General features: G+C 42.1%; 1 protein-coding gene across 2 annotated transcripts in view; it reads left to right on the top strand.

Annotated features, from left to right (window-relative positions):
• Nucleotides 1-25,673, top strand: part of LOC126161482 (phosphatidylinositol 3,4,5-trisphosphate 3-phosphatase and dual-specificity protein phosphatase PTEN) — a 91,682-nt gene that overhangs the window by 40,754 nt on the left and 25,255 nt on the right. For both annotated transcript variants that reach the window (XM_049917382.1, XM_049917381.1), the window contains one exon: nucleotides 25,058-25,220. In XM_049917382.1, the coding sequence (XP_049773339.1) occupies nucleotides 25,058-25,220 (163 nt within the window). The remainder of the gene's footprint in view (nucleotides 1-25,057; nucleotides 25,221-25,673) is intronic.

Here is a 25,673-nt window from a genome sequence, read left to right as displayed (position 1 = left end):
TTTTTCTTCTCAAAAGTATGATCATACAGTATATTAAGTGAAATTTGTAACTAGCTGGAGGATTTTGTGGTAGGGAGGAATCAATATGTTATCAAGGATGTCGAGTCATTGGCAGATGTAGAAGTATCTTCAGGTGTGTCAGGGAAATGTGTTAGGATCCTTTCTGTTCATGTTGTGTGTTTGTGTGTCAATGACCTTGTGGACAGTATTAACAGTAACCTCCAATTTTTCAAAGATGGTGCAGTTATCTATACTGAAGTACGGTCTGAAAATAGCTGAACAAGTATCCAGCCACATCTTGATAGAATTTCAAAACGGCCCAAAGACTGTTAGCTTGCATTAAATGTTCACAAAAGTGAAATTGTGTAATTCACAAAATGGAGAAATGTAATAAGCCATGACTACAATATCAAAGAGTCACCATTCGAATCTGTCAACTCATAAAAACAAATGGGTGTAACAATTTGTAGAGATAAGAAATAGAAAGATCATTCAGGAATACAGTATTATGAGAAGGAAAGTTGCTACTCACCATATCGCGGAGATGCCAAGTCGCAGATAGGCACAACAAAATGACTTTCACAATTGTAGCTTTCGTCCATTAAGGCCTTTGTCAACAATAGACACACATTCACACAAATGCAACTCGCACACATGACTGCAGTCTCAAGTGATTGAAACCACGCTGTTTTCCCATTGTTTGAAAGATCATGTAGGCTCATTTATAAGTAAAATAGATGTTGTTGTTGTTGTTGTCTTCAGTCCCGAGACTGGTTTGATGCAGCTCTCCATGCTACTCTATCCTGTGCAAGCTTCATCTCCCAGTGCCTACTGCAACCTACATCCTTCTGAATCTGCTTAGTGTATTCATCTCTTGGTCTCCCCCTACGATTTTTACCCTCCACGCTGCCTTCCAATACTAAATTGGTGATCCCTTGATGCCTCAGAACATGTCCTACCAACCGATCCCTTCTTCTGGTCAAGTTGTGCCACAAACTTCTCTTCTCCCCAATCCTATTCAATACTTCCTCATTAGTTATGTGATCTACCCATCTAATCTTCAGCATTCTTCTGTAGCACCACATTTCAAAAGCTTCTATTCTCTTCTTGTCCAAACTATTTACCGTCCATGTTTCACTTCCATACATGGCTACACTCCATACAAATACTTTCAGAAATGACTTCCTGACACTTAAATCTATACTCGATGTTAACAAATTTCTCTTCTTCAGAAACGCTTTCCTTGCCATTGCCAGTCTACATTTTATATCCTCTCTACTTCGACCATCATCAGTTATTTTGCTCCCCAAATAGCAAAACTCATTTACTACTTTAAGTGTCTCATTTCCTAATCTAATACCCTCAGCATCACCCGACTTAATTCGACTACATTCCATTATCCTCGTTTTGCTTTTGTTGATGTTCATCTTATATCCTCCCTTCAAGATACCATCCATTCCATTCAACTGCTCTTCCAAGTCCTTTGCTGTCTCTGACAGAATTACAATGTCATCGGCGAACCTCAAAGTTTTTATTTTATTTCTTCTCCATGGATTTTAATACCTACTCCAAATTTTTCTTTTGTTTCCTTTACTGCTTGCTCAATATACAGATTGAATAACATTGGGGAGAGGTTGCAACCCTGTCTCACTCCCTTCCCAACCGCTGCTTCCCTCTCATGCCCCTCGACTCTTATAACTGCCATCTGGTTTCTGTACAAATTGTAAATAGCCTTTCGCTTCCTGTATTTTACCCCTGCCACCTTTAGAATTTGAAAGAGAGTATTCCAGTCAACATTGGCAAAAAGCTTTCTCTAAGTCTACAAATGCTAGAAACGTAGGTTTGCCTTTCCTTAATCTTTCTTCTAAGATAAGTCGTAAGGTCAGTATTGCCTCACTTGTTCCAGTATTTCTACGGAATCCAAACTGATCTTTCCCGAGGTCGGCTTCTACAAGTTTTTCCATTCGTCTGTAAAGAATTCGTGTTAGTATTTTGCAGCTGTGGCTTATTAAACTGATTGTTCGGTAATTTTCACATCTGTCAACACCTGCTTTCTTTCCCCCCAGGGGGTCCACAACTCTTTTGTGGATACGTGCGTAGCGAGCATGGGACCCCGAGCTAATGTGGCCTTCCTTCCTTTCTGGGCTGCATACCTTCCCTTTCCGCATCCTTCCCCATCCCCTATCTTCACCCCTCCTCCCCTCACCTCTGGCTCTTTCCTTCCCTTTCTCCCCATCTGGGAGTATGGTTTGTGCCTACGTCCGGAGACGGACGCTCGAAAATGTAACGCATTCTTCGCCTTCTTTGCTTGTATGTTTTCTTCCTTCCTTTGTCCTTCTCTTTTCCTTACCTCTTCTCTTTACCCTTTTCTCTGCTGCGGCGTTTGAGACTTCTCTTCTTTCCTTTCCTTTCTCTTTCTTCCTCCCTGTGCGTGTCTGAAGGCCGACCCACGCCTTTTTGTGCGAAGCCGGTGACGGGGTAACGCGTAATTCCCCGCCCTGGGTAGACAGGTAGGACACGTACGTACCCCCTGGTAACGGCCAGGCCCAGGGAGGGGTGATTACCCGAGCTGATACCTTCCGAAAGTGCCGATTGGTCCCTCCGTCCGTTTGTCGGGAGGTGTGACCTGAGGTGTGAACAATCACCTAAGGCGGGAGTGCCCTCAGAGAGGGCCCCCACAAGGGAGGAGCGCGCCATAGGAGACGCCGGTAATCATGGGGGATTCTTCCGCAATGGTTTCCTCACCTTCCACTATGTCTGCTCACAAGCGTAAGTATACTGAGTCTCAGCCACAGACGGTTCTTCCATCGTTGCCACAGTTCCTTGTTGTTTCTCGGTCTGACGAAGGTCACGACTTCTCCACGGTCAACCCTTTCATTATTCAGAAAGGTGTCGACGCAATTGCAGGTCCTGTAAAGTCTTGTTCCAGATTACGGAATGGCACCTTGTTAGAAACAGTCAGTGCCCTCCAGGCAAAAAAATTGCTGCGTGCTTCACTGCTCCACACCTTCCCTGTCCGGGTTGAAGCGCACCGCACTTTAAATTCCTCGCGTGGAGTCGTTTATACACGCTCCCTCGATGGATTGTCTGACGAAGAAATTCAGCACTACCTGTCTGACCAGGGCATAACGGCTGTTCATAGAGTTATGAAAAGGGTTGACACGAACATCATTCCCACCCGCACTGTCTTCTTGACATTTGACAAAGTTCAACTCCCATCGAAAATCAAAGCAGGCTATGAGATAATTTCCGTTCGCCATTACGTCCCAAACCCTACGCGTTGTTATCGGTGTCAGCGGTTCAATCACACCAGCCAGTCCAGTTCCAATCCGGCCAAATGTGTTACGTGTGGCAAGGATGCCCATGAGGGTGCTTGCCCACCTCCATCCCCTCGCTGCATCAACTGTATGGGTGACCACGCTGCTTCCTCTCGAGATTGCCCCGTTTTTAAGGACGAAAAGCTCATCCAGGAAATCAGAGTGTAGGAAAAGGTGTCGACCTTTGCTGCTCGAAAATTATTCGCCAGTCGACAGCCCACCGTGCCTCAGACAGGAAAATACAGCACTGTCCTTGCTTCTCCTCGGCCAACAAAGGAGGCGGCCACGCAGACTTGCGACCTCACCTTTAGTGCCACGGTCGTCAGATCGGCCAGCGCAAAGATCGCCTGTTCAACCTCACCTCTTTCGCCTGCCCACTCTATGGCTCACCCTTCATCAGGTTCTGCTAAATCTTGAGCCCAAAAGTCCGACACCAAGACTTCGAAAAAAGAGCATACTCGTGAAGATTTTTTACATACCTCAACTTCACAACCATCGGTTCCTCCTTCATCTAAACATCATAATTCCAAGAAGGCTACAAAGAAACCCAGTTCATCTCCTCCTCCGCCAAGGCGTGTCCCATCTACAGCACCACCTGGCGGAAATCGCCCTCGGCCGTCTTCTGTGTCGCCGAGGCGCACTGCTGGTGGCCGGTCAACCGGCCGATCGCTGGTGGCAGGAGCTGCTCCTGACCAACCTATGGATCAGGATCTTCTGCCTTCGGCTGAATGCCGTTCCATGCTGTTGGTCGCTAGCTCCGAGCAGTCTTTGAGTTGACAGCAACTTTGGTCACACTACTCCATTTTCTGTTCACCCCATGTCCATTATCCACTGGAATATCCGCGGCATTCGAGCCAATAGGGATGAATTGTCGATCCTCTTACGATCCTACTCGCCGGTCATCTTCTGTCTTCAGGAAACAAAGCTGCGTCCCCATGACCGCTTTGTTCTCCCTCATTTTCTGTCCGTCCGATATGATCTCCCCTCTGTTGAAGGCACTCCAGCCCATGGAGGACTCATGATTCTTCTCCATGATACTCTCCATTATCACCCAATCCCCTTAAACACTTCCTTCCAAGCTGTCGCCGTCCGTCTTTCTCTTTCCGGATACACGTTCTCTCTTTGTACTGTATACATTCCATCGTCCACACCAATGGCACGAGCTGATCTCCTTCATCTTCTTGGTCAGCTTCCACCCCCCTATTTGCTGGTTGGGGACTTCAATGCCCACCACCCGCTTTGGGGATCTTCACATCCTTGTCCACGTGGCTCACTATTGCTAGACGTCTTCCACCAAGCGGATCTAGTTTGCCTCAACACTGTGGTCCCTACCTTTTTGTCTGCCTCCACGACACATTTATCCCATTTGGACCTTGCGGTCGGTACTGTTCCGCTGGCTCGGCGCTTCGAATGGTTCGCCCTTGATGATACACACTCAAGTGACCACTTTCCATGTGTCCTTAGACTGCAGCCTCAACTGCCATATATGCGTCCGAGACGCTGGAAGTTTGCCCAGGCCGACTGGACACTTTATTCGTCTCTAGCGACATTCGATGACCGTCACTTTCCCAGTGTTGACGATGAGGTCACACACGTTACCGACATTATTCTTACAGCTGCGGAACGTTCAATACCACGCACCTCCGAATTGCCCCGGCGCCCCCCAGTTCCTTGGTGGAACGAGGCATGCCGTGACGCAATACGTGAGCGGCGACGTGCTCTTCGCATTTTCCGTCACCACCCTACTTTGGCCAACTGTATCCGCTATAAGCAGTTCCGTGCGCGATGCCGTCGCGTCATCCGCGATAGCAAGAAGGCAAGCTGGAAATTCTTTATTAGCTCATTTAACACCTTCACTCCCTCCTCGGAAGTTTGGAGTCGGCTTCGACGGTTCTCAGGCGCGCCTAGTTTCTCCCCGGTCTCTGGGCTCACTGTCGCGCATGAGACATTCGTGGACCCCGTCGCAATTTCTAACTCGTTGGGTCAGCACTTTGCTGAGATTTTGAGCTCTTCCAATTACCCGCCAGCGTTTCTCCCGAAGAAACGTGCAGCGGAAGTGCGACCTCTTGCTTTCTCCTCTCAAAATCGCGAAAGCTATAATACTGTTTTCTCCATGCAGGAACTCCAACATGCACTCTCTTCTTCTCGCTCCTCCGCCCCAGGACCGGATGGTATCCATGTCCAAATGTTGCTGCATTTATCAACCCATAGTCTGCGTTACCTCCTTCGCCTTTATAATCGAATTTGGACCGACAGTACTTTTCCCAGACGATGGCGGGAAGCTATCGTCGTTCCCGTTCCGAAACCTGGAAAGGACAAACATCTCCCTTCTAGCTATCGCCCCATTTCTCTCACGAGTAGTGTCTGTAAGATTTTGGAGCGTATGGTGAATTACCGTTTAGCTTGGTGGCTGGAATCCCGCAGTCTTTTAACACCTGCCCAATGCGGATTCCGAAAGCATCGTTCGGCAGTTGACCATCTTGTTGCTCTCTCCACTTATATCATGAACAATTTTCTCCGGCAACGCCAAACGGTAGCAATATTTTTTGATCTGGAGAGGGCATACGATACCTGTTGGAGGACAGGCATCCTCTGCACACTGTTCTCTTGGGGCTTTCGAGGTCGGCTGCCCCTTTTTCTTTGCGAATTTATGTCGGAGCGCACATTTAGGGTGCGGGTGAACACTACTCTCTCCCGTACTTTCTCCCAAGAAAACGGGGTACCCCAGGGCTCCGTGTTGAGTGTTGTACTGTTTGCCATAGCTATAAAACCAATTATGGATTGTCTCCTTCCTGATGTCTCGGGCTCCCTCTTTGTGGACGATTTTGCGATCTACTACAGCTCTCAACGGACCAGCCTTCTTGAACGACGTCTTCAAGGATGTCTCGATCGCCTCCGCTCTTGGAGCATCGAAACCGGCTTCCGTTTCTCTCCCAGTAAGACCGTTTGTGTTAATTTTTGGCGACGTAAGGAGTTTCTTCCACCCTCATTACATCTAGGACCTGTCAACCTTCCGTTTTCGGACGTCGCTAAATTCTTGGGTCTTATGTTTGACAGAAAACTGTGCTGGTCCTCCCACGTTTCCTATCTTTCGGCTCGCTGTCTGCGATCGCTTAACACCCTCCGTGTCCTGAATGGTACCTCCTGGGGAGTGGACCGAGTGGTCCTTCTCCGCCTCTATCGCGCCTTAGTGCGCTCGAAATTGGATTATGGAAGCATAGTCTACTCCTCTGCTCGGCCGTCTATTCTTCGGCGTCTCGACTCTATCCACCACCGTGGATTATGTTTAGTGTCTGGAGCTTTTTACACTAGCCCTGTGGAAAGCCTTTATGCTGAGACTGCTGAACCTCCGCTGTCCAATCGGCGAGCAGTCCTTCTGAGTCGTTATGCTAGCCGTCTGTCTTCCATGCCTGCTAATCCAGCCCATGACCTTTTTTTCGACGCTCCCTTTGATGTAGGGTATGCAGGCCGCCCCTCCTCCCTACTACCACCGGGAGTCCGCTTCCGTCAACTGCTCCATTCTCTTTCCTTCCGCTTTACAAAAACCTTCTTGACAACTTGGGGTACAGCACCGCCTTAGCTCCATCCCCGGATCTGCCTGCTCCGTGACCTTTGTCGATTTCCCAAGGATGGTACCCCTTCACTTGTTTATCGTCGGGCATTTGCTGCTCTATGTGCACAAATGACGGACGCCACATTTATTTACACTGACGGCTCGAAAACATCGTTAGGTGTAGGGAGTGCCTATATTGTTGGCGACACCCCAAATCAATTTCGGCTTCCCGACCAGTGTTCGGTGTATACTGCGGAGCTTTACGCTGTTCTCCAGGCTGTCCACTACATCCGCCGCCATCAGCGGATACAGTACGTTATCTGCTCAGATTCCCTCAGCTCTCTCCTCAGTCTCCAAGCTCTTTACCCTGTGCACCCTCTGGTCCACCGGATTCAGGACTGTCTGCGCTTGCTCCACCTGGGGGGCGTCTCGGTGGCGTTCCTCTGGCTCCCGGGACACGATGGTATCTGTGGGAATGAGGCGGCCGATATAGCGGCCAAGACTGCAGTCTCTCTTCCTTGGCCAGCTATTCAGTCGCTTCCCTTCACCGATCTATGGAGCGGTTTATGTCGCAAAGTTGCTCAATTATGGCGTGCGCATTGGTCAACACTTCCCCATAATAAATTGCGGGAAGTGAAAGCCCTTCCTTGCGCTTGGACCTCTTCCTCCCGAACGCGTCGTCGGGAGGAGGTAATTTTAGCTAGACTCCGGATAGGGCACTGTCTTTTTAGCCATCGACGTCTTTTAAGCGGCGATCCTCCCCCACTCTGTCCCCACTGCTCTCAGCTGTGGACGGTAAGACACCTTTTAATTGAATGCCCCTATTTTAATCCGTTACGCTCCCGTCTACAGCTATCGCCTGATCTATCGTCGATTTTAGCAGATGACACGCGCTCAGCCGACCGCGTTCTCCAGTTTATTAGTGACAGTGAAATGACGTCAGTCATTTGAAGCTTTTTTTTTGGGACAACCAACCCCTTTCTGTAGTGGATTTTTAAGCATTCCTTCTGCTTTTAGTTTCTACAATTTTATGGCTTTGTTCCCATTGCTGCTGGTTTTAAATTTCGATTTTTTACTGTTTCCTAAGTCACGGGTTGGCCGCTAATGACCATAGAAGTTTTGCGCCATAAAACCAAAAACAAAAACAAAAACAAAAAAAAACCTGCTTTCTTTGGGATTGGAATCATTATATTCTTCTTGAAGTCTGAGGGTATTTCGCCTGTTTCATACATCTTGCTCACCAGATGGTAGAGTTTTGTCAGGACTGGCTCTCCCAAGGCCGTCAGTAGTTCTACTGGAATGTTTTCTACTCCGGGGGCCTTGTTTTGACTCAGGTCTTTCAGTGCTCTGTCAAACTCTTCACGCAGTATCGTATCTCCCATTTCATCTTCATCTACATCCTCTTCCATTTCCATAATATTGTCCTCAAGTACATCGCCCTTGTATAGACCCTCTATATACTCCTTCCACCTTTCTGCTTTCCCTTCTTTGCTTAGAACTGGGTTTCCATCTGAGCTCTTGATGTTCATACAAGTGGTTCTCTTATCTCCAAAGGTCTCTTTAATTTTCCTGTAGGCAGTATCTATCTTACCCCTAGTGAGATAAGCCTCTACATCCTTACATTTGTCCTCTAGCCATCCCTGCTTAGCCATTCTGCACTTCCTGTCGATCTCATTTTTGAGACATTTGTATTCCTTTTTGCCTGCTTCATTTAGTGCATTTTTATATTTTCTCCTTTCATCAATTAAATTCAATATTTCTTCTGTTACCCAAGGATTTCTACTAGCCCTCGTCTTTTTACCTACTTGATCCTCTGCTGCCTTCACTACTTCATCCCTCAGAGCTACCCATTCTTCTTCTACTGTATTTCTTTCCCCCATTCCTGTCAATTGTTCCCTGATGCTCTCCCTGAAACTCTGTATAACCTCTGGTTTAGTCAGTTTATCCAGGTCCCATCTCCTTAAATTCCCACCTTATTGCAGTTTCTTCAGTTTTAATCTACAGGTCATAACCAATAGATTGTGGTCAGAGTCCACATCTGCCCCTGGAAATGTCTTACAATTTAAAACCTGGTTCCTAAATCTCTGTCTTACCATTATATAATCTATCTGATACCTTTTAGTATCTCCAGGGTTCTTCCATGTATACAACCTTCTATCATGATTCTTAAACCAAGTGTTAGCTATGATTAAGTTGTGCTCTGTGCAAAATTCTACCAGGCAGCTTCCTCTTTCATTTCTTAGCCCCAATCCATATTCACCTACTACGTTTCCTTCTCTCCCTTTTCCTACATTCGAATTCCAGTCACCCATGACTATTAAATTTTCGTCTTCATTCACTATCTGAATAATTTCTTTTATTTCATCATACATTTCTTCAATTTCTTCGTCATCTGCAGAGCTAGTTGGCATATAAACTTGTACTACTGTAGTAGGTGTGGGCTTCGTATCTATCTTGGCCACAATAATGCGTTCACTATGCTGTTTGTAGTAGCTTACCCGCATTCCTATTTTCCTATTCATTATTAAACCTACTCCTGCATTACCCCCTATTTGACTTTGTGTTTATAACCCTGTAGTCACCTGACCAGAAGTCTTGTTCCTCCTGCCACCGAACTTCACTAATTCCCACTATATCTAACTTTAACCTATCCATTTCCCTTTTTAAATTTTCTAACCTACCTGCCCGATTAAGGGATCTGACATTCCACGTTCCGATCCGTAGAATGCCAGTTTTCTTTCTCCTGATAACGACATCCTCTTGAGTAGTCCCCGCCCGGAGATCCGAATGGGGGACTATTTTACCTCCGGAATATTTTACCCAAGAAGACGCCATCATCATTTAATCATACAGTAAAGCTGCATGCCCTCGGGGAAAAATTACGGCCGTAGTTTCCCCTTGCTTTCAGCCGTTCGCAGTACCAGCACAGCAAGGCCGTTTTGGTTATTATTACAAGGCCAGATCAGTCAATCATCCAGACTGTTGCCCCTGCAACTACTGAAAAGGCTGCTGCCCCTCTTCAGGAACCACACGTTTGTCTGGCCTCTCAACAGATACCCCTCCGTTGTGGTTGTACCTACGGTATGGCTATCTGTATCGCTGAGGCACGCAAGCCTCCCCACCAACGGCAAGGTCCATGGTTCATGGGGGGGGGGGGGGGGGGGGGGGATCTAAAAAGAAAGATGATGAGACTTACCAAACAAAAGCGCTGGCAGGTCGATAGACACACAAACAAACACAAACATACACACAAAATTTAAGCTTTCGCAACCAACGGTTGCCTCATCAGGAAAGAGGCCTGCTGAGGCAACCGTTGGCTGCGAAAGCTTGAATTTTGTGTGTATGTTTGTGTTTGTTTGTGTGTCTATCGACCTGCCAGCGCTTTTGTTTGGTAAGTCTCATCATCTTTCTTTTTATATATATTTTTCCCACGTGGAATGTTTCCCTCTATTATATTCATATCATTAAAATAGATGATAGATGGAATACTAGGGAAATGCATTCAATTTACAAAGCAGAGCAGATTGCTTACAAAACACTGGTGCAATCCATTTGAGAATGTTGCTCAAGTGAGTGGGATCTGTTCCAAATAGGATTAAGAGAAGTTAGTCTGCATGTGTAGAGGACAGCGCAAATGATGACAGATTTGTTGGACCCGTGGGAGATCGTTGCAGAGGTGCTGAAGAAACTGAACTGGCAGATGCTTGAAGATAGGTGCAAATTATCCTGAGAAAGGTAACGTAAAAAGCATAAGAAACTAGCTGTAAGCAGTGAATTTGGGGATGTACTGCAGTCTCCTACATATCGCTGCCATAGGGACTGTGTGCCATAGGGACTGTGAGGACAAGATTAGACTAATTATTGCGTATGGAGGCATCTTAAGCAATCTTTCTTCTTGTGCTATATATTTGACTAGAAACAGCAGCAGCCCTAATAATGGGTATAATGGGAAGTACCCTCAGCCATGCACTTCAGTGGTTTGCTGGGTGTAGGTTTAGGTGTAAATGTGAATCGAATTCTATATCTCAGTGTTCTATAAGATTCCAGAAGTCATCAATAATATCCATAAGTGTATCCTTTTTTCCATGGCAGTAATGATAGTAACAGATAGTAACAGGTGACTTGCAACAGTAAACCTGTGAAAACTGTAAAATTACTGGAGGAAACAGCACAATTGATAGTCTCTGAACTCTCTTGAGAAAGTGAATGGCTTGTCTAAAACGCACAGTTACTTACAGTAATTGTGTAGTTTCACTCACACACATCACACATAACAAGACATGTAACTAAACTGAATTCATATATGTCCTGTAATGACTTAACCAATCTCTTACTATAAAATGACTTCATGAAATGAAAGTGAAAATATTCCCATATATGGAAATTTATTATGAGAGAAGGTCTGAGAAACTGCCTCGAAACTCTGGGATTGCCGATTTCAGTGCATGAATGACTGGCAGGATAGCTTTGCCTACTGAAACAGTAGGTGGGGAAAGTATTAGAAATGGGTGGGTAGAAAAGTTTGGCATAGTTAGTAACTGAGTTGAGCCCAGAAACTTTTTCATTGCTCATGGAACTGAAATATTTTCTAATTTACTTCCCTAAAAAAAGGGTCTGCTCTTTTTTTCAGGGTACAAAATGTTGCAGAGGTACAGAGCAAAGAAAGCATGACTCACTTGCTGTGTGTGAATAATGATAGCAGTGGAAAGTAGCCATCATTAATTATAAGAAACTTTTAAACTATCAGATGATTTGAAAATATAGGTAAACACCGTGCACCTTCAATTTTATAACCATTAGCTGGGTGCTTTCTGAAACTTGTACAAAGTTTCTTAGTAGTTTAGATGACAAGATGGCTGCAGCAGGATGCAAGATCATTATTGACAGATGCCCTGGACACTCATACATAACGACATTACTCAGGAACGTTGATGTTATGTTTCTTTCTGTAAAATTTAAAGGTCGCATGCAGTCTGTAGGCCTGAGCATAATTCATCAGCTGATGAAAGCTAAATATGGAATGGCTATTTTGCAGAGGTCAAATTCTTTCCACAGAAGAAAGGACAGAGTGATAATGAATGTTTTACAGGCTGTGCACATTTGTTGTTGCCTGAAATGCTGTACTCAGTTTTATAAAAATTGACTGTAGGTCAGTGTCAGTTGCTGCAGATGATGATGATTTCCATAAATGCTGTATGATATTGTGGTGACATTTTTGGATTTTGTTGTGATGATATCATGACCTATTTCCCGAAGTTAGATGTAACTGCTTGATACATACATACATACATACATACACACACACACATTAATTCTTGTTCCATAGATCATGAATACGACATTTTGTAATGATGTGGAAAGTGTTACTTTAACATAAGTCTTCTTTACACAAAATGATATTTTAAATGTTGTTTGGCTACCTGCCAGAATTTTAATGCTATTTGGCAAATGACCATAGATTTTTGTGGCAGCTGTGCCAAAGTCAGATTTAACCCAAAATAGTGAAAATCGCCCTTTCTTCTAGTATCGTAGCTATGCACTTCGCTGTTATTTTTGAATTGGGATGTGTTATTAATAAAAAATTTCAGAAGTGAATATATGTATTGTGAAGGTACTGTGAATATACTGAGTTCCTTAAATAAATGTCTGCAAGGTGATCTTGTGTGGGCTGCAGCTATTATTCTGATTACACACTTTTGTGCAATGAATACTTTTCCTCTTAATGATTAATTACCCCAAAATATGATGCCATATGAAAACAGTGAATGAAAATAGGCATAGTAGGCTAATTTATTGATATGTTTATCACCAATTGCAATAATTCCAACACTGTAAGTAGCTGAACCTAACCGTTTCAGCAGATCATAAACGTATTTCTTCCAATTTAATTTCTCATCAGTGCACACACCCAGAAACTTTGAATATTCTGACTTAGCATCAGACTTCTGTTCATAGTCTACATTTATCAGTGGTGTTGTGCCATTTACTGTACAGAATTGTATATATTGTGTTTTCTCAAAATTTAGCGAAATACCCTCAGACTTCAAGAAGAATATAATAATTCCAATCCCAAAAAAAGCAGGTGTTGACAGATGTGAAAATTACTGAACTATCAGTTTAATAAGTCACAGCTGCAAAATACTAACACGAATTCTTTATAGACGAATGGATAAACTGGTAGAAGCTGACCTCGGGGAAGATCAGTTTGGATTCCGTAGAAATATTGAAACACGTGTGGCAATACTGATCTTATGACGTAACTTAGAAGAAAGATTAAGGAAAGGCAAACCTACGTTTCTAGCATTTGTAGACTTAGAGAAAGCTTTTGACAAAGTTGACTGGAATACTCTCTTTCAAATTCTAAAGGTGGCAGGGGTAAAATACAGGGAGCGAAAGGCTATTTACAATTTGTACAGAAACCAGATGGCACTTGTAAGAGTCGAGGGACATGAAAGGGAAGCAGTGGTTGGGAAGGGAGTGAGACAGGGTTGTAGCCTCTCCCCGAAGTTATTCAATCTGTATATTGAGCAAGCAGTAAAGGAAACAAAAGAAAAGTTCGGAGTAGGTATTAAAATCCATGGAGAAGAAATAAAAACTTTGAGGTTCGCTGATGACATTGTAATTCTGTCAGAGACAGCAAAGGACTTGGAAGAGCAGTTGAATGGAATGGACAGTGTCTTGAGAGGAGGATATAAGATGAACATCAACAAAAGCAAAACGAGGATAATGGAATGTAGTCGAATTAAGTCGGGTGATGCTGAGGGAATTAGATTAGGAAATGAGACACTTAAAGTAGTAAATGAGTTTTGCTATTTGGGGAGCAAAATAACTGATGATGGTCAAAGTAGAGAGGATATAAAATGTAGACTGGCAATGGCAAGGAAAGCGTTTCTCAAGAAGAGGAATTTGTTAACATCGAGTATAGATTTAAGTGTCAGGAAGTCGTTTCTGAAAGTATTTGTATGGAGTGTAGCCATGTATGGAAGTGAAACATGGATGATAAATAGTTTGGACAAGAAGAGAATAGGAGCTTTCGAATTGTGGTGCTGCAGAAGAATGCTGAATATTAGATGGGTAGATCACATAACTAATGATGAAGTATTGAATAGAATTGGGCAGAAGAGGAGTTTGTGGCACAACTTGACAAAAAGAAGGGACCGGTTAGTAGGACATGTTCTGAGGCATCAAGGCATCAAGGGATCACAAATTTAGCATTGGAGGGCAGCATGGAGGGTAAAAATCGTAGAGGGAGACCAAGAGATGAATACACTAAGCAGATTCAGAAGGATGTATGTTGCAGTAAGTACTGGGAGATGAAGCAGCTTGCACAGGATAGGGTAGCATGGAGAGCTGCATCAAACCAGTCTCAGGACTGAAGACCTCAACAACAACAGTGAGTCCATTTGCGGAGAACCACCCAATAATTTCTGAAAGACATTATTTACAATTTCCTTAGCTGATTCTTTTTGTTGGGTATGATTATGATATTTGCATCATCAGCAAAAAGAACTAGTTTGCCTCTTCATGAATATAGAGTGGGAAGTCATTAATATATATTAAGAACAATACGGGGCCCAAGACTAAACCCTATGGGATACCATTCTTGATACTTCACCAGTTTGGAGTCTGTTGATTTTTTGCAGACTATCTGTACTGTTAATTTCACCCTTTCCATTCTTCCAGTTAAATATGAATTAAACCATTTGTGCACTGTCCAGCTCAGACCACAATACTTAAGCTAAACTAGAAGAATTTCATGATTCACACAATCAAAAGCCTTTGAGAGATTACAAAATATCCGTATTGGTGATGTTTGGTTATTCAATGAATTTAAAATATTTGATAAGTGAAAGCAGGATAAATGCCCTTACCAGTGAGCTATTACATATGTGGCTGAGAATCCTACTTATCTGTTGGAAACAAGCTTTTAGTACTCTGGGTGGAAATGCCATTCCACGTGAGGTTTTACTTTTGAGTGAAGTTCATTAGGAGAGGTGGGTTGAATTTCAGTGTTATTGATTATTAAAAAGGTTTTCTACTTCTGACTTCTTATTAACAAACTTTTCACAGAGTTTGATAGAAATACAGTCTTCCTGTGTTCTCGGTTGCCCTGTTTCTCTTCTATCAATATTCCAAATTGTTTTATTTTTTATTATCTGATGTGCTAATCTCAGATATAATGCATATACTTCTGGGCTTTTAATAACTTTTCTTAATACAGTGCAGTAGTTTTTATAATGTTTCAGTTTCTGGGTAATTCCTCCTCCTGCCGGCCGCGGTGGTCTAGCGGTTCTAGGCGCTCAGTCCGGAACCGTGCGACTGCTACGGTCGCAGGTTCGAATCCTGCCTCGGGCATGGATGTGTGTGATGTCCTTAGATTAGTTAGGTTTAAGTAGTTCTAAGTTCTAGGGGACTGATGACCACAGATGTTAAGTCCCAAAGTCCCATAGTGCTCAGAGCCATTTGAACCAATTCCTCCTCCTGGTTGTAAGATACATTTCACTTTTCTGTTTACAAGATATTTTTATCCCTTTAGTGTGCTACGGCTTTTTAGATGGTTTCTTTCAACTATATTTCACTGTTTTCTTAGGGTAACTATTTTCAAATATACTCACAAGGGTATCATGAAACAGGTTAAATTTTAAATTAGCATCAGGTTCCCTGTACACCTCACCCCAGTCTAATTTTTGCAAGCTTTCCCTAAAATTTTCAGTTAAATTGTTAATTGAATGCAATATTTTGGAGGATTGCTTTTCATTACTGTATGGAGCTATGTCATACACTGTAAGTAGCTGTGCATCCTGATCAGATAGACCATTCTTAGCAGGAAAAGTTTTTATTTGATTAAATTTATCGGTGTGCTGCTTTCGTGTTCCACCCGAGTAGGAAAATCAGTAACTGACATCAAATTGAAAGAACCAAGTAATACTTCAAGGTCAAGCTTTCTGTCAGACTCTTTCAGAAAATCTACATTGAAATCCCCCACAATCAATAATTTGCTTCCCTCTGTCTGACAGATAGCACAACTAAGAATCCAAGATTTTCAAAAATAGCTAAAAATTTCGCAGTGGGTACCTAATACACGGCTACAATTATAAAAGTATCATTGTTTAGTTTAAGCTCACACGCACATGCTTCTATATGTTGCTCTACACAAATTGTTTTAGTTTCCAAGTTTTTCACACTATGACAGATTTTAACATTTATGGCAACTCCTCCTCTCTCCATAGTATCTCTACTTACATGTGCTAAAAGCTTATAGCCACTTACATTTACCATTCCCATACCTGTGACTATATGATGTTCAGACAGGATTTTTCTAAATCTTCTAAATAAACAAGAACCTCATCTACTTTTTTTTAAATCCCCTGATATTTTGTTGCAATGTACTAAATTATTTTTCACTGTACTGTTAAAAGAAGTACTCCCATGAGAATCAGTGCCCCCCCCCCCCCTCTCCCCAAAGATTTTGCTATCATCTTAGCCAATTTACCCTCCCCTTTCCTACTGAGATGCAGGCCCTGTCTTGTGAAGTCCCACCTACCAGTACCATCAAAAGAAACTAAACCTATGCCTGACAAAGTAGCAACCCAAAGCAGCTAATCTAGCTCCATGTTGACCTTACTGACAGAGCTGTTCAGTTGGGGCTGATCATACCGCAAGAAAGCAGGAACCAAGCCAACATTTGTATGATTTTTCTGCAGATGCTATTTTTACCAGGTCACTTCAGTGTTGTAGCCCTAATCCCTACAATATTGAGTGGTAAGCTTTTGTAAAGAACTGAGCAGAGCTGAATGAAAGTGGTGGGTACGTTGGAGAGATGATTATCAGGAGGACAAGAATTAAGCTGCATTAAGTTTTACTGCGACTCTTTGAAACTATTTTTCCTAATTAAGCATTATAACGAGCACCTGTGATTGTTTCACATTTTCACCTCATAGTACACGATGCCAAGCTGGTCCCACCAAATGCAGAGCATGATCTTGAAGCCATGAATATTCAGTTTGGCTATCGACGTGGAAGCATGGATAGGATATCTCCATGATTTTTTGCATTTAGGGTTATAGTAATGAACCCATTTTTCATCCCCGGTCACAATGCGATGCAGAAATCCCTTCCGTTTTTGCCTCTGAAGCAACTGTTCACAAACGCACAAACTCTGTTCAACGTCTCTTGGTTTCAGCTCATACGGGACCCAGTTTCCCTCTTTCTGAATCATGCCCATAGCCTTTGAGATGTTTTGAAATGCCTTACTGTGTCACTCCCACTAATTGTGCCAATTCTTCTTGAGTTTGATGAGAGTCTTCACTCAACAATGTCTCCAATTCTGCATCTTCGAAAACATTCTCTCTTCCACCACTATGCCAGTCTAAGACATTAAAATCACCATTCTTGAAGCATTGAAACCACTCAAGACACTCTCTGCCACTAATAGCGTACTTACCATATGTACTTGAGAGCAGTCGAGGATCTCTTCATATTGAAACAAAACAGTAACACTTCCCACAAATGACGAGAATTAGGCTTGTAAACTGACATTTTCAATCAAGAACAACTTTATGATGCAGACTCAAATCGGCTAATGTTTGAATGAGGTTATGTTGACCGAGGTCCAAGCTAACTACCTGACGTCTGCGATCTGTTTCTTTTGACTGCTACTTACCGTTGTCACCACCTATTGGCAAACGGCGGTAGCAAAGTTGTACACCTTGTATCTCCAACAACTGTCCTTTTCCTTTGCTGTCTTTTTGATGAGAACATCTTTATTCTAAAGATGTGTGTGCTGATATATACAACAGGGTCCTAGTGCTTGCATCTGGAGTGTATTCATAGCCTTGAATCATCCCAGTATTCAGAATTTTCTGTTACATAAAAAGAGCTCACACTCAGTGCAAAGACCAAGGAATAGTTATCCATTGTGTTCCTATAACACCCTCCCATCCATGGTTGGATGTCATTTCTCAAATTAGTGTTAAAATTGCCAAATAACAAGTGATTATGTGACGGGGATACCTTATGAGAAATGTGCATCTACTCTAGAAACAGTTAGAACCATTGTCATTATCTAAAGAAGGGTCGTGAGAGAAAGTGTAACATTTCCGGAGGCATGTGGAGGGTTTATGACCCATTCAGTTATTGCAGCAGGAGCAAGTTTATGTTTATCACTAAGCTAGTCACACCATTAATGGAATGTAAAGCTTTTGCGTTCCCATTCCGAAAAGTAGTTAATCTATATTGTCATGTATGTTCTTTCATTCACCCGAATACTTGGTTACATCCAGAGCAATGACATCAATATTGTGGTGTGTTAATTCATGGAAGTTGAGAGCTTTTCTTCTTTATGGTCTCATGTTATTAATCAGATCCAGTACTGTTCCTATATTCCATGTTAAAATTTTCATTCTGATTAAATTATTTTGTTTTTGACTGCAAAGTTGGGCAACCATTTGTGTATCACTGCCAAAGTGAATGATACTTGGCCTTCCGTTTCTGGTGAACTCATGGTGTGAGCTAAGCACTGCACATATAGATGCAGGACTGGATCTCTGGGTAGTCATGGATCACAGTGCGGCAACCATAACATACCTGCCGCCAGCAGGCTGGCCCATACTATACATTACCGATTTCACCTGAATGGGAAGAGAGAAGAGAACAGTTTGAGAAATTGACTAGAATTTGTTTAAAGTGGATCTCAGATCGATAAGAAAATTCAGGAGCCATTCACCACATAGCATGACGCAGGTGATGCCCAGCATCCAAACTGTAGTGGACTGCTATACAGGGTGGTCCATTGATTGTGACTGGGCCAAATATCTCACGAAATAAGCGTCAAACGAAAAAACTGCAAAGAATGAAACTTGTCTAGCTTGAAGGGGGAAACCAGATGGCGCTATGGTTGGCCCACTAGATGGCGCTGCCATAGGTCAAGTGGATATCAACTGTGTTCTTTAAATAGGAACCCCCATTTTTTATTACATATTCGTGTAGTACGTAAAGAAATATGAATGTTTTAGTTGGACCACTATTTTCGCTTTGTGGTACATGGCGCTGTAATAGTCACAAACATATGGCTCACAGTTTTAGACTAACAGTTGGTAACAGGTAGGTTTTTAAAATTAAAATACAGAACATAGGTACGTTTGAACATTTTATTTCGGTTGTTCCAATGTGATACATGTACCTTTGTGAACTTATTATTTCTGGGAACACATGTTGTTACAGCGTGATACCTGTAAATACCACATTAATGCAATAAATGCTCAAAATGATGTCCGTCAACCTCAATGCATTTGGCAATATGTGTAACGACATTCCTCTCAACAGCGATAATCCTCCTTCCGTAATGTTCGCATATGCATCGATAATGCATGAAGCATGTTGTCAGGTGTTGTCGGTGGATCACAATAGCAAATATCCTTCAACTTTCCCAACAGAAATAAGTCCGGGCACGTCAGACCCAGTGAACGTGCGGGCCATGGTATGATGCTTTGACGACCAATCCACCTGTCATGAAATATGCCATTCAGTATCGCTTCAACTGCACGCGAGCTATGTGCTGGACATCCATCATGTTGGAAGTACATCGCCATTCTATCATGCAGTCAAACATCTTGTAGTTACATCGGTAGAACATTATGTAGTACATTGCACCATTTAGATTGCCATCAATAAAATGGGGGCCAGTTATCCTTCTCCCATAATGCCGCACCATACATTAACCCACCAAGGTCGCTGATGTTCCACTTGTCGCAGCCATCATGGATTTTCCGTTGCCCAATAGTGCATATTATGCCGGTTTACGTTACAGCTGTTGGTGAATGACGCTTCGTTGCTAAATAGTACTCGTGCAAAAAATCTGTCGTCGTCCCGTAATTTCTCTTGTGCCTAGTGGCAGAACTGTACGTGACATTCAAAATTGTCGCCATGCAATTCCTAGTGCATAGAAATATAGTACGGATGCAATCGATGTTGATGTAGCATTCTCAGCACCGACTTTTTTGAGATTCCCGATTCTCGCGTAATTTGTCTGCTACTGATGTGCGGATTAGCCGTGACAGCAGCTAAAACACCTAGTTGGGCATCATCAATTGTTGCAGGTCGTGGTTGACGTTTCACATGTGGCTGAACACTTACTGTTTCCTTAAATAACGTAACTGTCCGGCGAACGGTCCAGACACTTGGATGATGTCATCCAGGATACGGAGCAGCATACATCAACACGATATCAACCTTTTCCGCAATTGGTAAACTGTCCATTTTAACACGGGTAATATATCACGAAGCAAATACCGTCCGCACTGGTGGAATGTTACATGATACCACGTACTTAAACGTTTGTGACTATTACAGCGCCATCTATCACAAAGTGAAAAAAGTGGTCCAACTAAAACATTCGTATTTGTTTATGCACTACATGAATATGTAATAAAAAATGGGGGTTCCTATTTTAAAAAAAACGCAGTTTATGTCTGTTTGACCTATGGCAGTGCCATCTAGTGGGCCAACCATAGCACCATCTGGTTTCCCCCTTCAAGCTAGACGAGTTTTGTTCTTTTTAGTTCTTTCGTTTGATGCTTATTTTGTGAGATATTTGGCCCGGTCACTATCAATGGACCACCCTGTAGACTCTGTTTACTTGAGCTCCAACTTCGTAGCCAGTCTGTGTGGCGTGTTCTTATATGCTGATGTAACTGTTGGGGTTCAAAGCAGATCTATTGGTTCATCTTTCTGTGGTTAGCCTGGAGCATTTCCCACTTGGCCTTAATTGATCATGGGTGCTTATTTGGCTATAACTTATTATGAAAAGGATAGTTGCTATCCACCATCTGCGGAGATGCTGAGCCACAGATAGGCACAACAAAAAGACTGTCACAAAATGAGCTTTTGGCCAACAATGCCTTTGTCGGAAAAAAGAACCCCCCCCCCCCCCCCCCCACACACACACACACCAAAGCCAGTCTGGCTTTAGTTGCCAGAGACTGTGGTCATCTGTGTGTTAGATGTGTGTGTGTGTTTGTGTGTGTGTGTGTGTGTGTGTATCTTGTCCTTTGGTGACAATGACCTTGTTTGCTGAAAGCTCATTTTGTGACAGTATTATTGTTGTGTCTATTTGGAACCCATCATCTCTACTGTATGGTAAGCAGCAACTTTCCTTTTCATATATTATTACATCCATCTTGGATTTGCCATTGTTCGGCTATAACTTATTCACACCCATTCTGTCTATCCCCTTCTTGGGGATTAGGCTTGCTTCCACAGTACCTCAACTGCTCGGTTAGGAGCCGAAGTACCAGACAACTTGACAACGAATAGGATTTGGTATGTAATTCATGGAATACAGAGGTACAGTGTAGATCCATTTTACTGACATTATTTAAATCATATTATTTAAATTGCTGAACTAAACTGGGGAAGATTATGCATCAAAAGATGTAGAAAAAAATGTTCAATTTGTGGGTAGATATAATTTTATTGATTTTGTTCGCAGAACAGCTTCAACTGTGGGTGAAGAACACACTGAAAGAAGCATGATAGTGCAGATTAAGAGCAAAACATTGTATTACCAGTATGCTGTAAGTCTGACAGAGACATTATTGAACCAGCCATATTGCGGACAGGCAGAGAGATAATAAAATGAGTGGGAATTAATTCAGGAAATGATTGCTGTAACCAAAATAAAATTCTCACTGTGTCAGAAGTTAGACATGGAACTATTGTGTAATGCCAGCTTTAACCTCCAATAGTGTACTGTATGCCTTACGTGTTCAGACCATCTAAAAATTGTGCAAAATAAGCATATTGGGAATAATTGTAATGGCTAAATGGGTGATAATATTGGCGTTGTGTTCGTGACTGTTAGGAAATGAAACTGGAGATGGGCCAAGCCTACAGGCCTACGAACTTAACAAAGACGTATTATGAAAATTGTGTGTGGAATATTTGATGAAGGTCAGTGACTTTGTTTGTGGCCTAATGAGAGCTCTGTAGCCAATTAGAGAAATAAGCAGACAGATTTGAATGTGTTAGACTGCAGATAGTAATATATAGTGAAGTCTGCAAGAGATTCTTATTCAGAATTGAATAATTAATTTTTAACAGTGATGGTAATAGCGATGTGTTTGTTCATTTTCACCATCTTTCCTTATACATTATTAGTTCCCTGGCAGTTTTATTTGTTATTAACAGTGTGAGCAATACATGACCTAATTTGTTGGCTTGAGCTGTTATGAAGTCATAGGTGTCAGTCACGCACAGTCACTTTAAAGCCTATACATTTGTTGTGGAATTGATCCTTGCAGAATTGACAAGTCAGTGAATAATATATGGTTAAATCATTTTGGGTGAACAATGTTGATGAAATCGGAGGCTTATAGTTTAAACCAAATAATTATTTGTTGAAAAATCTTTACATGTGTGATTGGTGGCCTCACATAATTTATGAATTCAAATAAAAAAGCTAAATAATAGTTAATATAAGTACTGTCAGCAGAGCATTGAATATGGCAGTGTGTAAGCAAAAGTTCATTTAACTGCATATTAATTCCAAATGTTCAGTTTTCCACTACCAAATTCAATATACACTGAAGTTTGTTATCCTGACTAACCACTACAAAAGCATGCAAGTACATCACACATGAATATAAATATCAACTGCAACAAAAATTATAGTTCGTAGCTGCCTCAGATCCTGTAAGTTTGTGAAGTCATGCAAAATCAGTCACTAAAACCGCAGTCAAATAATCTAAGTCCAGCAAGAAGCTAGTGTGTGTAACTTGTGCTGACAAAACTAGTCCAACAATAAGTTGAAGTATGTCTGGTTTCATCAACATTGTTAACCCCAAAGGATTTAACCATATATTATTCAGTGACTTGTCAATTCTGCTCACACTGATAACGACAAATAAAACTGCTAGTGTACTAATAATGTATAAGGAAAGATGGTGAAAATGAACAGACACATCACTATTACCATCACTGTTAAAAATTAATTATTCACTTCTGAATAAGACAGCTGGTTGGCATATAGTTCACTCAAAAAAAGCACAACCACCAATCACCAGCAAAAGATGACAGGCACGCCCTACAGCTTGCCCTTAGAATACTTTGTAAAATCAAACACTAGTGGATCCACGTTAGACTCTAGTGTATGCAGCATGCCAGGTTGCCTGTACTCACTGCTTGTCATGGTTCTGGTAGGCAGTTGATGGAACAATGTGGAGCATTGATGGAGTTGCGATGTACCACGATTTGCCTTCCATAAGGTTACAAGGTTACTGAAGTCATGATATTGGAACAACTTTCTGTTACTTTGTTTTCAAGACAATTGGCAGTATGGCCTGATGATCATCCTTTGAATGAAACCAGTCGCAACGTAATAAATGTGTTCCAGTACAGCTGTGGAGCTCAGAGTTGTGTTTGTTCCGCAATGAACATCAACTTCTTCAGTGATTTTTACTTGTTCATCTCTTTCAAGTCTACCTGTCTCTCTTTGTGTTATTTCCTATAATTAATGGGTGACAAAAGACACTGTGCTTAAACTTAAAACAAACAGTGCAACCCTCTGTTCACTTACATAATGTCTATGTACAATGCTGTGTACAGTATGTAGTTATTGTTCGGTTAGCGATGATAGTGGCAGGAGATAAAGCATATTGGCATGAATTTTTTAGACTAGTTTCAGACTACTGTTTCAGAATTAGCAAGTCCAGGGCACAAGAAAGATGACACTTCTTATAGTGTTTATACACACTACTTGGAGGCTGTTGTCACACTAGTGCCATGTTATACTAGTTACATCATTTTTATCCTCTTTGAGCACTGTTTCATTAAGTGCAAATGGTAGGAAATTTATAATCATGTTAATGCGAAGTAGGTGTGAATTAATACTGTGAACATAGGAAATATGAAGGAACCAATAAAAGATGTTGCAAACAGCAGGAAAACATTGATTCTGGTGACATGAAAGTAGAGTTAAAGTGTGTATTACCAGGGCAGATTTCATGAACTTCTCATTAAGATGGCTGGACTAGTGACTTAATGTTCTGTTACCTCCTTACCCATTCCCTGTCATCTTTTATCATTTAGTCTTTCATTGGTTTTATTGTTGACTGGTTTTTCTCCCTGGTTGACTGCTCCTTCTCTTTTTCTGTTGCTGACTTTTCTCCTTTCATCCTTTCCTTTCCAGAAACTCCTCTGATTATTTCTTAACTATCCAGTTACCTTTATACCATTTCAAGTTTTCTAAACTCACCTATCGCTAGAATGTGAGCGTCAGCTTGCTGTTCTAATTTTCTGTTGGCTTGGGATTCTGATGACTTTTCAGTTTTGCCCCTTACTGATATATATATCCCTTGAAGTTCACATTCTCTCTGTGCTGGATGAAGGACTTACTGTTTCCTGAAAATTAGTATTTGTGATTATTTATTTGAATATAATAGAGGGAAACATTCCACGTGGGAAAAATATATTTAAAAAGAAAGATGATGAGACTTACCAAACAAAAGCGCTGGCAGGTCGATAGACACACAAACATACACACAAAATTCTAGCTTTCGCAACCAATGGTTGCCTCGTCAGGAAAGAGGGAAGGAGAGGGAAAGACGAAAGGATTTGGGTTTTAAGGGAGAGGGTAAGGAGTCATTCCAATCCCGGGAGCGGAAAGACTTACCTTAGGGGGGAAAAAGGACAGGTATACACTCGCGCGCACACACACACACACACATATCCATCCGCATATACACAGACACAAGCAGACATTTCACAAATGTCTGCTTGTGTCTGTGTATATGCGGATGGATATGTGTGTGTGTGTGTGCGAGTGTATACCTGTCCTTTTTCCCCCCTAAGGTAAGTCTTTCCGCTCCCGGGATTGGAATGACTCCTTACCCTCTCCCTTAAAACCCAAATCCTTTCGTCTTTCCCTCTCCTTCCCTCTTTCCTGACGAGGCAACCGTTGGTTGCGAAAGCTAGAATTTTGTGTGTATGTTTGTGTTTGTTTGTGTGTCTATCGACCTGCCAGCGCTTTTGTTTGGTAAGTCTCATCATCTTTCTTTTTAAATATGATTATTTATTTGTGTTTATATCTGCTGCCATTTGGTACAATTTCTTTCTGTTGGCACTGTCATTTAATTTTGGAGATAAATTTGTCATATATTGAAATCAGACTCACTTTCGTTTGCCATGGCAGGTGACACTTTACATGCGCCGTGTACCAAGTGACCTGTCAGCCAGTAAACTGTGGCAGCATACAGACATGCAGCAACGAACGCATTTCCAGGACACCCCTAGTGAGTCCTCTGAGGCTGAATCCAGTGACTCAGATTCAGCAGAAGATGAAGACTGGGAATCTGGTAAGTAAATGGACACTATAAGCACTGATATTACTCTGGATTGACAGCACACATCTGTGCTACACCAAAACAATGAAGATTGCCTACACTGTTATTTTACTTGTATTAGTCAGTCTAATGTAAGAAATCTGACATTTTATATATGACAAAAACCAAAAATGCATACCACTTCATCAAGATCCTTTCCAGATTTGGTTTGGTTTGGTTTATGAAATCACAACTGTGCTTCAGTCAGAATTTGATGTTAGACCGCGGATCATGTAGCTTAATAGCCAACAGCTAGAAATAAGAATGTGGGGTGATCATGATTAGAACCTTCTCTTTAACTAAATTTTATTACTTTTCATTTTCTGTGTTTATAAGGTCCAATCAAAAAGTTTGTTTGTAGGCATTGGTGCAGTGTATTATCCAACATAGTGTGACTCTGATGTGGGTATATAAGCACCAACATGT

This window comes from Schistocerca cancellata, chromosome 2 (genome assembly GCF_023864275.1).
Source record: "Schistocerca cancellata isolate TAMUIC-IGC-003103 chromosome 2, iqSchCanc2.1, whole genome shotgun sequence".
Taxonomy (NCBI): domain Eukaryota; kingdom Metazoa; phylum Arthropoda; class Insecta; order Orthoptera; family Acrididae; genus Schistocerca; species Schistocerca cancellata.
The sequence above is the reverse complement of the archived record's forward strand: the minus strand, read 5'-3'. Positions and strand labels throughout refer to the sequence as shown.